This window comes from Hyla sarda, chromosome 5, assembly GCF_029499605.1.
Source record: "Hyla sarda isolate aHylSar1 chromosome 5, aHylSar1.hap1, whole genome shotgun sequence".
NCBI classification, from domain to species: domain Eukaryota; kingdom Metazoa; phylum Chordata; class Amphibia; order Anura; family Hylidae; genus Hyla; species Hyla sarda.
In genome coordinates this window covers 168,828,984-168,843,190 of record NC_079193.1, presented here as the reverse complement: position 1 = coordinate 168,843,190, position 14,207 = coordinate 168,828,984, and the positions used below count along the sequence as shown (strand labels likewise).

General features: G+C 43.3%; 1 protein-coding gene across 6 annotated transcripts in view; it reads right to left on the bottom strand.

Moving 5' to 3' along the window:
- Positions 1-5,331: 5,331 nt before the first annotated feature.
- CAPN7 (calpain 7) overlaps positions 5,332-14,207 on the bottom strand; it is a 74,539-nt gene continuing 65,663 nt past the window's right edge. For 3 of the 6 annotated variants that reach the window (XM_056520682.1, XM_056520684.1, XM_056520683.1), the window contains 4 exons: positions 8,676-8,738; positions 8,465-8,595; positions 7,706-7,798; positions 5,339-5,772 (listed from right to left, as the gene is read on the bottom strand). In XM_056520682.1, the coding sequence (XP_056376657.1) occupies positions 5,628-5,772; positions 7,706-7,798; positions 8,465-8,595; positions 8,676-8,738 (432 nt within the window). In that variant the 3' untranslated portion in view covers positions 5,339-5,627. Of the gene's footprint in view, positions 5,773-7,705; positions 7,799-8,464; positions 8,596-8,675; positions 8,739-14,207 lie in introns of all 6 variants that reach the window. The other 3 variants (XM_056520686.1, XM_056520685.1, XM_056520687.1) reach the window with 2 other exon arrangements.

Genomic DNA, 14,207 nt, shown 5'->3' with positions numbered 1-14,207 from the left:
AGGTATGTTAGTTTATTTTGTTTATTGTTGCAGCCCTGGCACAGCAATATATAAAAGTCTTGCACTACAGTTGTCCTTTAATCTCCCCCTCAGTCCCTGCTTGGCTGTACAGTTGCCAAGGTAACTGTAAGATGCTCAGCAAGTTCTGTGCTTTAGATCTGTTATAATTAAGAGGATTCATACACAGAACTCCTACACTGGAGCTGAAGATCGGTTGGGACAGAGACCTTGGAGAGGTAAACTCTAAGACTATGTTCACATGACAAAAATGTGCAGAATGTCCGCCTGAAAAATATGGGCGGACATTCTGCACATTTGCATGTTCTGTCGGAGCTAGGACCTTTCAAAATTGTGCTGTGTTTATAGATTGCAATGCATTTCTGAGCGGATTTGCAGAAGCATAACAGGTTCATTGCTTCTGGGGGGTGCCAAAATTGTGACTTCTGCAACAAACCTCTGCCGTGGAAATTCTGTTGTGTGCATGGAGCAGCAGAATCCAATCACCATCAATAGGACTCAATGCTGAAGTGGAATTTCTGAGCAGAATATTTCTGCAAAATTCTGCTGTGTGAACATGGCCCAGCAGGCTGCTGACAGGTCCCCTTCAAAAATAGTCTATTAGTGATACTGTGCTTAATCAATTTTCTGAATCTATTCTTTGTCTGTTTGGGACTTAATTGTAGTAGACCATACTTGAGTCCTGCACAGACAAAGTATATATTGGGGAAATTGACCAAATGTAGTCATTAGACTATGCTTGAGCCATTAAAGTCACTTTGTCACATATCCCTGTTTATTTCCAAATATGTTTTTTGGCAGATTGTGGCCATAACATGGTGTGACTTACCCCTTTTACTTAACAATGTTAATTTAGATCTATGCATCTCCATATTACCACAGTGAAACACTGTGTAGTCTGATCCTGTAGGCATACATCCTTTCATCTGACCCCAATTGACTGCTAAAATATAACCTAATACCTCCTGTTTCGCATAGCTACCTTAGGTTTTTTAGGATGCATCCTGCCTTGTAATGCTGGCTGAGCCAAAGGTGTCAGCACTCTGATGCACACAGTGTGTGCTGGGCAGCCCATAGAACCCAGTAGTATGGATGTAATTAACAGGCTGTAAGCCAGTATGGTGCACTACACGTTATTGTGCAGCTGACATCGTGTGGGCTTGGTTTGTGTGCAGCTATAATACTAAGCTACTTCCCTCTGAATAGTAGGTGTGTGAGTAGCTGTTCATCAGTATATTGCACCTATGCAACCTCCCCTTATATAGCATTGTGGCTGGTCTGCTTCATAATGAATCTGGGTATGGCCTCTTTTCAGTGAAGCTGTGCTGGGAGTTGGACTCATACTGATCATATATTGTACTTACTACAGTGAGGATCAAAAGTTTGGGTACCCCAGGTAAAAATTTGTGCATAAAGAAGCCAAGGAAAGATGGAAAAATCTCAAAGGCATCAAATTACAGATTAGACATTCTTATAATATGTCAACAAAAGTTAGATTTTATTTCCATAATTTACACTTTCAAAAAAATGGCATCTGCAAAAGTTTGGGCATCCTGCAGAATTTATAGCATGCAAAGCTGAGACCTGCCAGTGTCATGGATTGTTCTCAATCATCATCTGGGAAGACCAGGTGATGTCAATCTCAAAGGTTTTAAATGCCCAGACTCATCTGACCTTGCCCCAACAATCAGCACCATGGGTTCTTCTAAGCAGTTTTCTAGAAATCTGAAACTGAAAATAGTTGACTCTCACAAAGCTGGAGAAGGCTATAAGAAGATAGCAAAACATTTTCAGATGTCAATATCCTCTGGAATGTAATTAAGAAATGGCAGTCATCAGGAACAGTGGAAGTTAAAGCAAGATCTGGAAGACCAAGAAAAATATCAGACAGAACAGCTCGCAGGATTGTGAGAAAAACAATTCAAAACCCACGTTGACTGCACAATCCCTCCAGAAAGATCTGGCAGACACTGGAGTTGTGGTACACTATTCAACTATAAAGAGATACTTGTACAAATATGGTCTTCATGGAAAAGTCATCAGAAGAAAACCTCTTCTACATCCTCACCACAAAAATCAGCGTTTGAACTTTGCAAATGAACATATAGACAAGCCTGATGCAGTTTGGAAACAAGTTCTGTGGACGGATGAGGTTAAAATTTAACTTTTTGGCCGGAATGAGCAAAGGTACGTTTGGAGAAGAGGGGGAACAGAATTTAATGGAAAGAACCTCTGTTCAAATTTTGGATGCTAACTTGATGCCATCTGTGAAAAAGCTGAAGTTAAAGAAAGAATGGCTTCTACAAATGGATAATGATCCTAAACACACCTCTGAATCCACGGGGGATTACATCAGGAGGAGTAAACTGAAGGTTTTGCCATGGCCTTCACAATCTCCTTACCTCAACATAATTGAAAATCTATGGATGGATACCTCAAACAAGAATTGAAAGACTCTTGGCTGGCTACAAAAAGTGTTTACCAGCGGTGATACTTGCCAAAGGAGGCAGTACAAGATATTAACTCTGCAGGGTGCCCAAACTTTTGCAGACACCATTTTTTTAGTTTTCTGTTATTTTGAAAGTATAAAATGATGGAAATAAAATCTAACTTTTGTTGACATATTATAAGAATGTCTAATCTGTAATTTGATGCCTTTTGGAGATTTTTCCATCTTTCCTTTGCTTCTTTATGCACATTAATACACATTTTTACCTGGGGTGCCCAAACTTTTGATCCCCACTGTATATTACTTACTGTAAAGATAGGTCATCAATATTACAGCCTTGAAAACCAGTCTACCTCACAGGGCCACTCTAGACCTTCAGGAAGGTTATAAATCCTGATCGGTACTAATGGGTTTTATATGAACTCCCTGCCCTAGACTAAGGCTAGAATTCCACTGAGGATTTTTAAGTAGAAACGCTGTAAAAAAACGCCAATTTTCCCGCTAAAAAAAACGCAGCGTCCAGATGTTAGCTGCAAGTCAATAGTAAACTGCAAAATGCCAGACCCACTTGGTGTTTTTCAGTTTGGCGTTTAAATCCTTTTTGGCGTTTTTCAGCAATTTTGGGTTCAGAAGCTGGTTTTTCAAGACACCCAACAAAACCTAGTTATGTGTTTTTTGCACAGAAATCGTGGCGTTTTTCCCCGATGGCGTTTATGCTCGCCCATAGACTTCTAAGAAAAACGCCATGTTGGTTTTAACTTTGGCGTTTTTTCCGGCGTTTTTTATTCTCTTTTGGACTTTAGCGATCCAAAAAAGTGATTGAGATACCTTTTTTTTATTAAAATTTCATATGGTACCATTAAAAAATAAAGATACAGTAATGATGGAAAAAATTGTATCTAACGAAATGTAGCGGACAATAATAAAAATGTAGTGTGTTTCACTTTTTCTTTTACATTTTTTTTAGGTAGTACTACTCCCAGCATGGAACACACTGTTCCATGATGGGAGTAGTAGTACCTGTACTAATTGAATGATCCTCCTGTATAATTTATAGATGCGGCCGGCCACTCTTCTATGGTCCCCTGCACTGCCGTGTATATATATATATATATATATATATATATATATATATATATATATACACACACACCTATTCATATTTCCCGCAGAGAGCTGTGATTGGCCAGATGGTTCCAGCCAATCACAACTCTGTGGAAAACATGAACAGGTGTATATATACGTCAGTGCAGGGGACCATAGAAGAGCGGCCGGCCGCATCTATACATTATACAGGGCGATCACAGCGTGTGTCAGGAGTGACACTCGCTGCGATCTGTCTATTAATGCAGGTACTACAGCTCCCAGCATGGAGCAGAGTGTGCTCCATGTTGGGAGCAGTAGTACCTGCAGTTAAGGACAGATCACAGTGGGTATTACTGCTGACACCCGCTCTGATCATCCTATCTATTGCAGAGATGAGCGGCTTTCTCCTGCACTCCGCATCTCTGCACTATACTCCGGCCAGTGTGAGATGGAAATTTGCGCCCGTGCAGACTTGCCTCCGCTCCTCCCCTCAGCTCTCCGAAGATTTCCGAAGCTAGAGCTGGGGGGAGCGAAGGCACAGCAGGAGGAGAGAGAAGGTACATGCCCCCCCTCATCTCCCCTCTCCCTGCTCTGCCTTCGGAGGACACAGGTCTGCATGGGAGAAAACACAGAGCAGGGGAGAGAGGATGTCCACAGCTCCTCATCTCCCCTTCCCCTGCTCTGCCTGTGTTCAAAGAACGGGAGGATGACAAAGTGCACGGGCTGGCGAATAAATCTCGGACTGGGGATGATTTCTATGTGTGAAGGGAGGGGGGACTCCTGAATGACACATGCTGGGAGTTGTCGTCCCTTGAGTTATATTAGTGTGTATAACGCAGGTTTCTACCTCACACCGGCCAGTGATGTGAATAGAACATAACTCATTCATATTTCCCTCTGAGAGCTGTGATTGGCTGCAATCATCCGGCCAATCCCGACTCTGGGCGGAAAATATGAATGAGTGATGTTCTATTCACATCACTGGCCGGAGTATAGTACAGAGATGTGAGCACTGTATAGAGCCGCTACGCATCTCTGCTATATTATGGACCCGGGGCGATATGTCTATTAGTACAGGAACTACTACTCCCATCATGGACCAGTCTGATCCATGCTGGGAGTAGTAGTACTACCTAAACAATTTAAAAAAGAGAGAAAAAAAGTGACACACGTTATTAAAAATTAATATTTTGTTATAAAAAATAAAAATGTAGTCATACATTTTTTTTCCATCCCTACTCCATCCTTATTTTTTTTTATTTTTTTTGGTACCCAACAAATTTGGCAAAAGAACGCCAAAGGGGCGAAAAAATGCAAATTCCACACAAAGGTATAAACGCAAGAAAAAAACGCCAAAACGCAGGGAATAACAATGGCAGTTTTCCTGGCATTTTTAAGCCTAAAAAAATGCAGTGCAAAAACCTAAAAGTAGACATCATTAACTCATTCACCACACTAGACATCTACAGATAAACCCTTTTTAACCATTTTACTATCCTAGTCCACCAACCCTGAATTAAAAATAAACCCTAAAGCCACCCGGTGTTATTTAGAGATGTATTATGTAGGAACTGTAGTACTATGGCTTGAATGTTTTATATGCTTTGGTTTACTAGGTCTGAAATCTCCAAAATGATTTCAATTTATATATTATAATAGAATATTACAGTTATTTTGCAACACCATGTTACATACTGGGTATTAAGCAAATTGTCCAGTTATAAACAGGCCAAAATCACGTTACTGAACATTCTTCGACATTACAGTCAATACATTATTCTTATCTATGGAATTTATTCTATACAGAGCATTTCAGTTTGGTGGTGAAAAAAATATTTATTTTGTAGGCTATACATGAAATTCACCAATAAAATATTCAAGTAGACCTTTATACTGCATGTTCACAGCAGTACCCTTCCCTTCCATAAGATTGCTTGGTCTTCATGGAGTACTTAAAAGCTGTGTATGATAATCTAGTGCTGTATCATGTAAACACCATGCCTGCTAGAATTCTCCTTTAAGGTGGAATTGTATTGCAGAGAAATGTCTTAAGTAGTAAGCCATATTTCCTTCATCATTGGAGCTGTGACACTTTGATAGGTATTACACTATTAAAGTCCAAAAAGAAGGGGCCCTCCTGTGCAGGCAAAAATGTAGTGGGGATGATGTTGTAAATCCCTCCAGGTACATTGTCTATTTCCAGATAGCAGAAGCCACATCTGTGGAGAGAGAAAAGTAAGACATTGGGGGCAAATTCATCAAGAGTGGCGTAGATGCACATCTTTTTAATTTGTCTAGTAGAAACTGTGTACCTGCACCAAATGTATCACATGGTGCTGATCCCATTTCTTACTCTAATACTCCACTTTTTAATGGAGCCCCCTCTGTGACTTTTTGTGCAACTTTTTAACCTACCGTATATACTCGAGTATAAGCCGAGTTTTTCAGCACGATTTTTCAAGATGAAAACGCCCCCCTCGGCTTATACTCGAGTGAACTCTACGCCTGTCAATCCCTTCTTGGTGGTCTTCAACCTGCGGACCTCCAGGTGTTTCAAAACTACAACTCCCAGCATGCCTGGACAGCCATCGGCTGTCCGGGCATGCTGGGAGTTGTAGTTTTAAAACACCTGGAGGTCTGCAGGTTGAAGACCACTGCCCGTCCCTGCGTGTCATCATCAAGGCAACGTCACTAGACCGGGGCCGGCCCGAAGCGGAGAAGAGGGCCTCCCGGTGAATATGGACAGCCCGGAACGACTAACCCTCCCCACCGGACGGTCCCTGCAGCATAGATGGCCCGGACCAGCTGACCCTTCCTTCCCACTGAGGGGAGGGGATTAGAAAACTAAAAGGAGGGGGGGGGGGCTGGATGATGACAAAGGCCGCAGTGGTCTTCAACCTGCGGACATCCAGGTGTTTCAAAACTACAACTCCCAGCATGCCCGAATAGCCGATGGCTGTCCGGGCATGCTGGGAGTTGTAGTTTTGCAACATCTGGAGGTCCGCAGGTTGAAGACCACTGATGAAGGGATTGACAGGCAGTGATGACGAAGGGGGGGGGAATGATGTCAGTGGTCTGGATGATGACAGGGGGGGATGATGACAGGCTGTGATAATATAAAATGTGTTAATGACGGGGGTGTGCCTGATGACAGGGGGGGGGGAATGATGACAGGAGGGGGGGGATGATATATTTCCCACCCTAGGCTTATAGTCGAGTCAATAACTTTTCCTGGGTTTTTGGGGTGAAATTAGGGGCCTCGGCTTATATTCGGGTCGGCTTATACTCAAGTATATACGGTATGTGACAAAATGTGCGACTTTTTAATACTGCTGTCCACTGCCAGTTTTGTAAGACAGGTTTAGGCTGCTGTAGATTTGTGAAAAATTGAGGGCTCTGTGACAAACTGTGTGACAATCGCACATGATAAATTCCTGACTACTGCAAAAAGTAAACCAGGCTATGCTATAGCTCCGCCATTTTTGAAGAAGCTTCTTAAATAAAAGTCAAAGAAAAATCTCTAAACAGCATCTGAGAAAAACTGTGTGACAAATTGACACCACAAAAATAGGCTAAAACCAATGATAAATCCCCTTATTGTCTGCATCTATGCTTTAGGTTTATGTCCTCAATATAAAGATTGTTACTGATATCATTGCAACACTTGGTGGTGCACCCTTGGTCCCGCATCACCTACGTGGCACATCCTAGTGAGGGGAGGTTCACTTATTGAAACTACTAGTTAAATTAAACCTATTTATGGGTGCATTCAAACACTAGTAACTAGTGTGGCAAGTTTCCCGCTGTGAGTTACGCTACCGTTCATTTAAATAGGTCCACGGGCAGTCTGCAATAGTGTCAGATTTGCAGACTGCCAGCGGACCTGTAGAAATGAATGGTAGCGTAACTCGCAACAGATTTTTCACAGTGGGAAACCCGCTGCTAGTTACTAGCATGTGAACGCACCCTAAATCCTGTTCCTTTACTGAGTTTGGTGCAGAGTCTGGCCTGTCTGGTTGGTTAGTGGAAAGCATGTGCCTTACAAGGAACTGTACTGTAACATTATATGGTGCTGCATTGGCAAGGTTTCTATAGCTATGAGTATAGGTTTTAGTGATGCATATTTTGCCTGTGATGTAAGACACGTGATACCTGTAATCACCGCTGCTCTTCTTCTGGAAGCCTGATGGTCCTGGATCTCCAGATGTGGACACAGTTATGAGCTCAAAGCCCACGCTGTATTGCCTGCAAAGTGAATACAAGGATTAGATCTACATTTTCTATTATTAGTCTATTCTAAAGAACATTCGCTGGTTTATCTTTCTTTTTAGCACCTTATTCTTACCCTTCTAATCTTTCAATCAATACTTATTAGCATCCTCATATTCTGGATATCCTCATACATGGGACAATTTATTAGCACTGTATGATCAAGGTCAAATGTGAAATTGTAGCAATAAGTCTCAAAATGAGCTCCCAACAAATGTTCTTTACAGAACCTCACTTAGAATTATAAAAACTATAAATTAGAATGTATGCAGGATTCATGCAATGCAAGATTTTTTTGTTGTGATGAAGTGCTCACGTATGTGTATTCTGTGATCACTTCTCTGTTAAAATACATGGACAAGAAGACTGGGGGTTTCCATTGTTTATGTGCAGAGCGGGGGCTTTTGATGTTGGGAATTCTAAAGCTGTATGGGGGATTTATTACCACAATATGGTTACTGAAAAATACTAAACTGGATTTATAATTTCCAGATGTTCATGAAATCTGATTTGAAGGATTCCCAATATCACAGCAATGACTGAACCATGGCTACTGGACCTCCAGCTGTTTTCACACCCAATTTCTTTTTCTGAAACTCATGCAACTAAGAAAATAGTCAACTCGAAGACAAAATAACACACCTTGGTCCTCTGAGCTCAACCAGTAACGGTCCAGCTTTCTCCATGTTAAATTGATATATGGGATTATTTTTGTGGGTATCTCTGAAGTTACCGCAGCCGCCTGCACTATGTCCTTTCCATTGGCCATTAATCTAGAAGAAGATACACTTGTTAGAACCATAAAAAGTATCAACAGTGGTACAATGTAACATACTGGACACATCACTGTTACCCGTTTGTTTATTGTATATGGTGTTGGGATCTTGGAAAATGTAAATTTACAAGCTGCATACACCTGCAATACAAAACCAATAACACTGAGTGAGTTTTTGTTTCAGGTCACAGGATGCTTCCTATTAAGACAAATCGGACATGAACAGAACATATGTTATTTTCTTCACTCTATGAATAAACACAGTGACTATGTAAACACACAACCCAGTGCCTAGAAGTACCGGGTCACAAAACATCCCCAGCTGTACACAACTGCCTGCAATATCTGGATTAATGTAGGCGTCTGTATGTCAAGAAATCAAAAGACTGAGTAGAGAGCTGATGGAGAGTGCAGCTCCCACTTGGGTAGCTTCCCTTCAACCATGTATTATACATGAACGCTGCTGATTCAATTCAAGGGTCCCACATAATACCTCAATGTGCGGTTGCCTGTAACATTCTCTGGTGTTTCAGCAGATTCACCTTATCAGAAGTGACCCTTCACTATCCTACCTACTTAGGCTCATACACCTTTGTATTTTGTGTGGCAGTTACTTAATAATCTTCATTTCCCCAATGGTGTTAAGATCTGTAGTTTATGATCTTACTACCCGCAGAGTTATAGAAATCAGCTCTTTATTGACTTCCTGATGAACTGGAGTTGGGCTTGTGTTGAAACACAGCAGCCAATCTGAGAAGGCAGAGCTGCAAGGGAATAACAGCAGCCTGAACCAATGATAAGGCAGGTGGTGTTTCTCCGGCTCTGTCACACACTCCCTATGTCATCATTTTTGACAAGAAAGTGTCACTGCACATGCTTCTATACTTCCAATTAAAGTGTCAAGAAACCATCAGGCATTACCTGCATGCAGTAAGTTTCCTAAAACTGTAAAAGGCCAAAAGTGAATATTTGTTTTAAAGAGAACCCAACCTTAACCCCTTCAGGACGGAGCCCATTTTGGCCTTAAGGACCGGAGCGTTTTTTGCACATCTGACCACTGTCACTTTAATCATTAATAACTCTGGAATGCTTTTAGTTATCATTCTGATTCCGAGATTGTTTTTTCGTGACATATTCTACTTTAACATAGTGGTACATTTTTGTCGATACTTGCATCCTTTCTTGGTGAAAAATCCGTAAATTTGATGAAAAATTTGAAAATTTAGCATTTTTCTAACTTTGAAGCTTTCTGCTTGTAAGGAAAATGGATATTACGAATACTTTTTTTTTTGGTTCACATATACAATATGTCTACTTTATGTTTGCATCATAAAATTGACGTGTTTTTACTTTTGGAAGACACCAGAGGGCTTCAACGGTCAGCAGCAATTTTCCGATTTTTCACAAAATTTTCAAACTCAGTATTTTTCAGGGACCAGTTCAGGTTTGAAGTGGATTTGAAGGGTCTTCATATTAGAAATACCCCATAAATGACCCCATTATAAAAACTACACCCCCCAAAGTATTCAAAATGACATTCAGTAAGTGTTTTAACCCTTTAGGTGTTTCACACGAATAGCAGCAAAGTGAAGGAGAAAATTCACAATCTTCATTTTTTACACTCACATGTTCTTGTAGACCCAATTTTAGAATTTTTACAAGGGGTAAAAGGACAAAATTTTTACTTGTATTTGTAGCCCAATTTCTCTCGAGTAAGCACATACCTCATATGTCTATGTAAAATGTTCGGCGGGCGCAGTAGAGGGCTCAGAAGGGAAGGAGCGACAAGGGGATTTTGGAGAGTACGTTTTTCTGAAATGGTTTTTGGGGGGCATGTTACCTTTAGGAAGCCCTTATGGTGCCAGAACAGCAAAAAAAACCCACATGGCATACCATTTTGGAAACTAGACCCCTCGGGGAATGTAACATGGGATAAAGTGAACCTTAATACCCCACAGGTGTTTCACGACTTTTGCAAATGTAAAAAAAAAAAAAAAATTTTACCTAAAATGCTTGTTTTCCCAAAAAATTTTTATTTTTAAAAAGGGTAATAGCAGAAAATACCCCTAAAAATTTGAAGCCCAATTTCTCCCGATTCAGAAAACACCCCATATGGGGGTGAAAAGTGCTCTGCTGGCGCACTACAGGTCTCAGAAGAGAAGGAGTCACATTTGGCTTTTTGAAAGCGAATTTTGCTCTGGGGGCATGCCGCATTTAGGAAGCCCCTATGGTGCCAGGATAGCAAAAAAAAACCCACATGGCATACCATTTTGGAAACTAGACCCCTCGGGGAACGTAACAAGGGGTTAAGTGAACCTTTATACCCCACAGGTGTTTCACGACTTTTGCATATGTAAAAATTTTTATTTTTTTTTTACCTAAAATGCTTGTTTTCCCCAAAATTTTACATTTTTAAAAAGGGTAAAAGCAGAAAATACCCCCCAAAATTTGTAACACAATTTCTCCCGAGTACGGCGATACCCCATATGTGACCCTAAACTGTTGCCTTGAAATACGACAGGGCTCCAAAGTGAGAGCGCCATGCGCATTTGAGGCCTAAATTAGGGATTGCATAGTGGTGGACATAGGGGTATTCTACGCCAGTGATTCCCAAACAGGGTGCCTCCAGCTGTTGCAAAACTCCCAGCATGCCTGGACAGTCAACGGCTGTCCGACAATACTGGGAGTTGTTTTGCAACAGCTGGAGGCTCCGTTCTGGAAACAGTGGCGTACCAGACGTTTTTCATTTTTATTGGGGAGGGGAGGGGGGCTGTGTAGGGGTATGTGTATATGTAGTGTTTTTTACTTTTTATTTTATTTTTTGTGTTAGTGTAGTGTTTTTAGGGTACAGTCACACGGGCGGGGGGTTCACAGTAGTTTCTCGCTGGCAATTTGAGCTGCAGCAGAAAGTTTGCGGCAGCTCAAATTTGCAGCCAGATACTTACTGTAATCCTCCGCCCATGTGAGTGTACCCCGTACGTTCACATTGGGGGGGGGACATCCAGCTGTTGCATAACTACAACTCCCAGCATGCCCGTTGGCTGTCGGTGACTGCTGAGAGTTGTAGTTTTGCAACAACTGTAGGTACACTGGTTATGTATCACTGAGTTTGTGACCTAACTCAGTGTTTCACAACCAGTGTGCCTCCAGCTGTTGCAAAACTACAACTCCCAGCATGTACGGTGCATGGTGTAAGGTGACTGCTGAGAGTTGTAGTTTGCAACAGCTGGAGGCACACCGGTCGTGAAACACTGAGTTAGGTAAAAAAAAACTCTTGAGTTTCACAACCAGTGTGCCTTCAGCTGTTGCAAAACTACAACTCTCAGCAGTCACCGACAGCCAACGGGCATGCTGGGAGTTGTAGTTATGCAACCAGCAGATGCACCACTACAACTCCCAGCATGCACTTTAGCTGTTTGTGCAAGCTGGGAGTTGTAGTTAGACAACAGCTGAAGGTACACTTTTCCATAGAAATAATGTGCCTCCAGCTGTTGCAAAACCATAAGTCCCAGCATGCCCATAAGGGAATGCTGGGAGTTGTGGTGGTCTGCCTCCTGCTGTTGCATAACTACAGCTCCCAGCATGCCCTTTTTGCATGCTGGGAGCTGTTGCTAAGCAACAGCAGGAGGCTGTAACTCACCTCCTGCTGTTGCTTCATCGCTGGACTGTCCCTCGCCGCCGCAGCTGCTCCTGGGGCCCCGATCCCAACAGGGGCGCCGGGGATCGGGGTCCCCAGCACCGGGGGTCGTCTTCCCGCACCCGCTCACGTCCTCCGGAAGAGGGGCGGAGCGGGTGCGGGAGTGACACCCGCAGCAGGCGCCCTGATTGGTCGGCCGGTAATCCGGCCGACGAATCAGGGCGATCGTGAGGTGGCACGAGTGCCACCTCACCCCTGCAGGCTCTGGCTGTTCGGAGCCGTCAGAGACGGCCCCGAACAGCCAGTAATTCCGGGTCACCGGGTCACCGGAGACCCGATTGACCCGGAATCGCCGCAGATCGCTGGACTGAATTGTCCAGCGATCTGCGGCGATCGCCGACATGGGGGGGCATAATGACCCCCCTGGGCGATATGCCGGGATGCCTGCTGAACGATTTCAGCAGGCATCCGGCTCCGGTCCCCAACCGGCTAGCGGTGGGGGCCGGAATTCCCACGGGCGTATGGATACGCCCTCGGTCCTTAAGGACTCGGGATGCAGGGCGTATCCATACGCCCTATGTCCTGAAGAGGTTAAAGGGGTACTCTGCCCCTAGACATCTTATCCCTTATCCAAAGGATAGGGGATAAGATGTCTGATCGCGGGGGTCCCACCGCTGGGGACACCCGCGATCTCCCTGCGGCTCCTGGCGTTCGTTTAGAGCGTCGGGTGCAGCGCCGGAGTGCTGTCACTGGGAGGGGGCGTGGCTGTGATGTCACAAGCCTGGGGCTGCACTCGACACTCTAAACGAATGCCGGATGCAGCAGCGAGATCACGGTGGTCCCCAGCGGCGGGACTCCCGCGATTTGACATCTTATCCCCTATCCTTTGGATAGGGGATAAGATGTCTAGGGGTGGAGTACCCCTTTAAACTACAGCAATCAGTATATAGATTAAAAGACACTGGGAAAGATTTATCAAAACCTATGCAGAGGAAAAGTGATGCAGTTGCCCACAGCTACCAATCTTTTCATTTTCAGAGGCCTTTAAAAATTAAAGAAGCAATCTGATTGGTTGCTATGGGCAACAACTCCATTTTTCCTCTGCACATGTTTCTAAATCCCCCACACTGATTCTGAATCTGTCATTTTTATCTTTCTACCCACTTAACATTCAACCGCTTTAAGCCAATAAACTGAGCATGCTGCTGCACAGAGAGGACTACTAAGCTCAGATGCCTAAGACTTTGCGTTTGCAGGCTTACATAACGGGAATGCAAGTGAATAGAAAGAAAACACTACAGATTCAGAATCAGTGTATTTAACTTATTTAAAAGAGGACCTCCGCTGTCCAAGTAATGGCAACATCCACCATTCAACTTCATGCTTGGCTTTTATTCTTAGAATATCCAGATTATGGTCTCTGCACACTTTATATTGTCGCAAAGTAGCACAAACTTATCTACTGATACACGAAAAGGTATACTGGATTTTCTTCTCACAGCAGCTCTCCAGAAAAAACAAGGACTGGTATAACAAGCTTGGTCTAAGATGTCTCCTAAAGTTTGAGTTTTCCCCTGGGTTACGTGCTACTGATTTAGTCTGGTGGCATTTATAAAAGTTAAAGTTAAACTGGTCATCCAGTTCTAATGGCAGGCACACCTTTGTTTCTTTGCTTACCTTATTTCATCCCATCCCACAGTGTCAGAAAGGCGTGGTCCAGGGTCACACCTGCCCCTACTGGTGACTGACACACAGAATTCTCCTGGCCAAGGTGGCCCTGTGTACCGTATTTTTCGCCGTATAAAACGCACTTTTTGTTCCCCAAAACTGGGGGGAAAAAGTCGGTGCGTCTTATACGGCGAATACACCCCTATCGCGTCGGTCCCTGCGGCCCGCGGCTAATACAGGACATCACCGATCGCGGTGATGCCCTGTATTAACCCTTCAGACGCGGCGATCAAAGCTGACCGCCG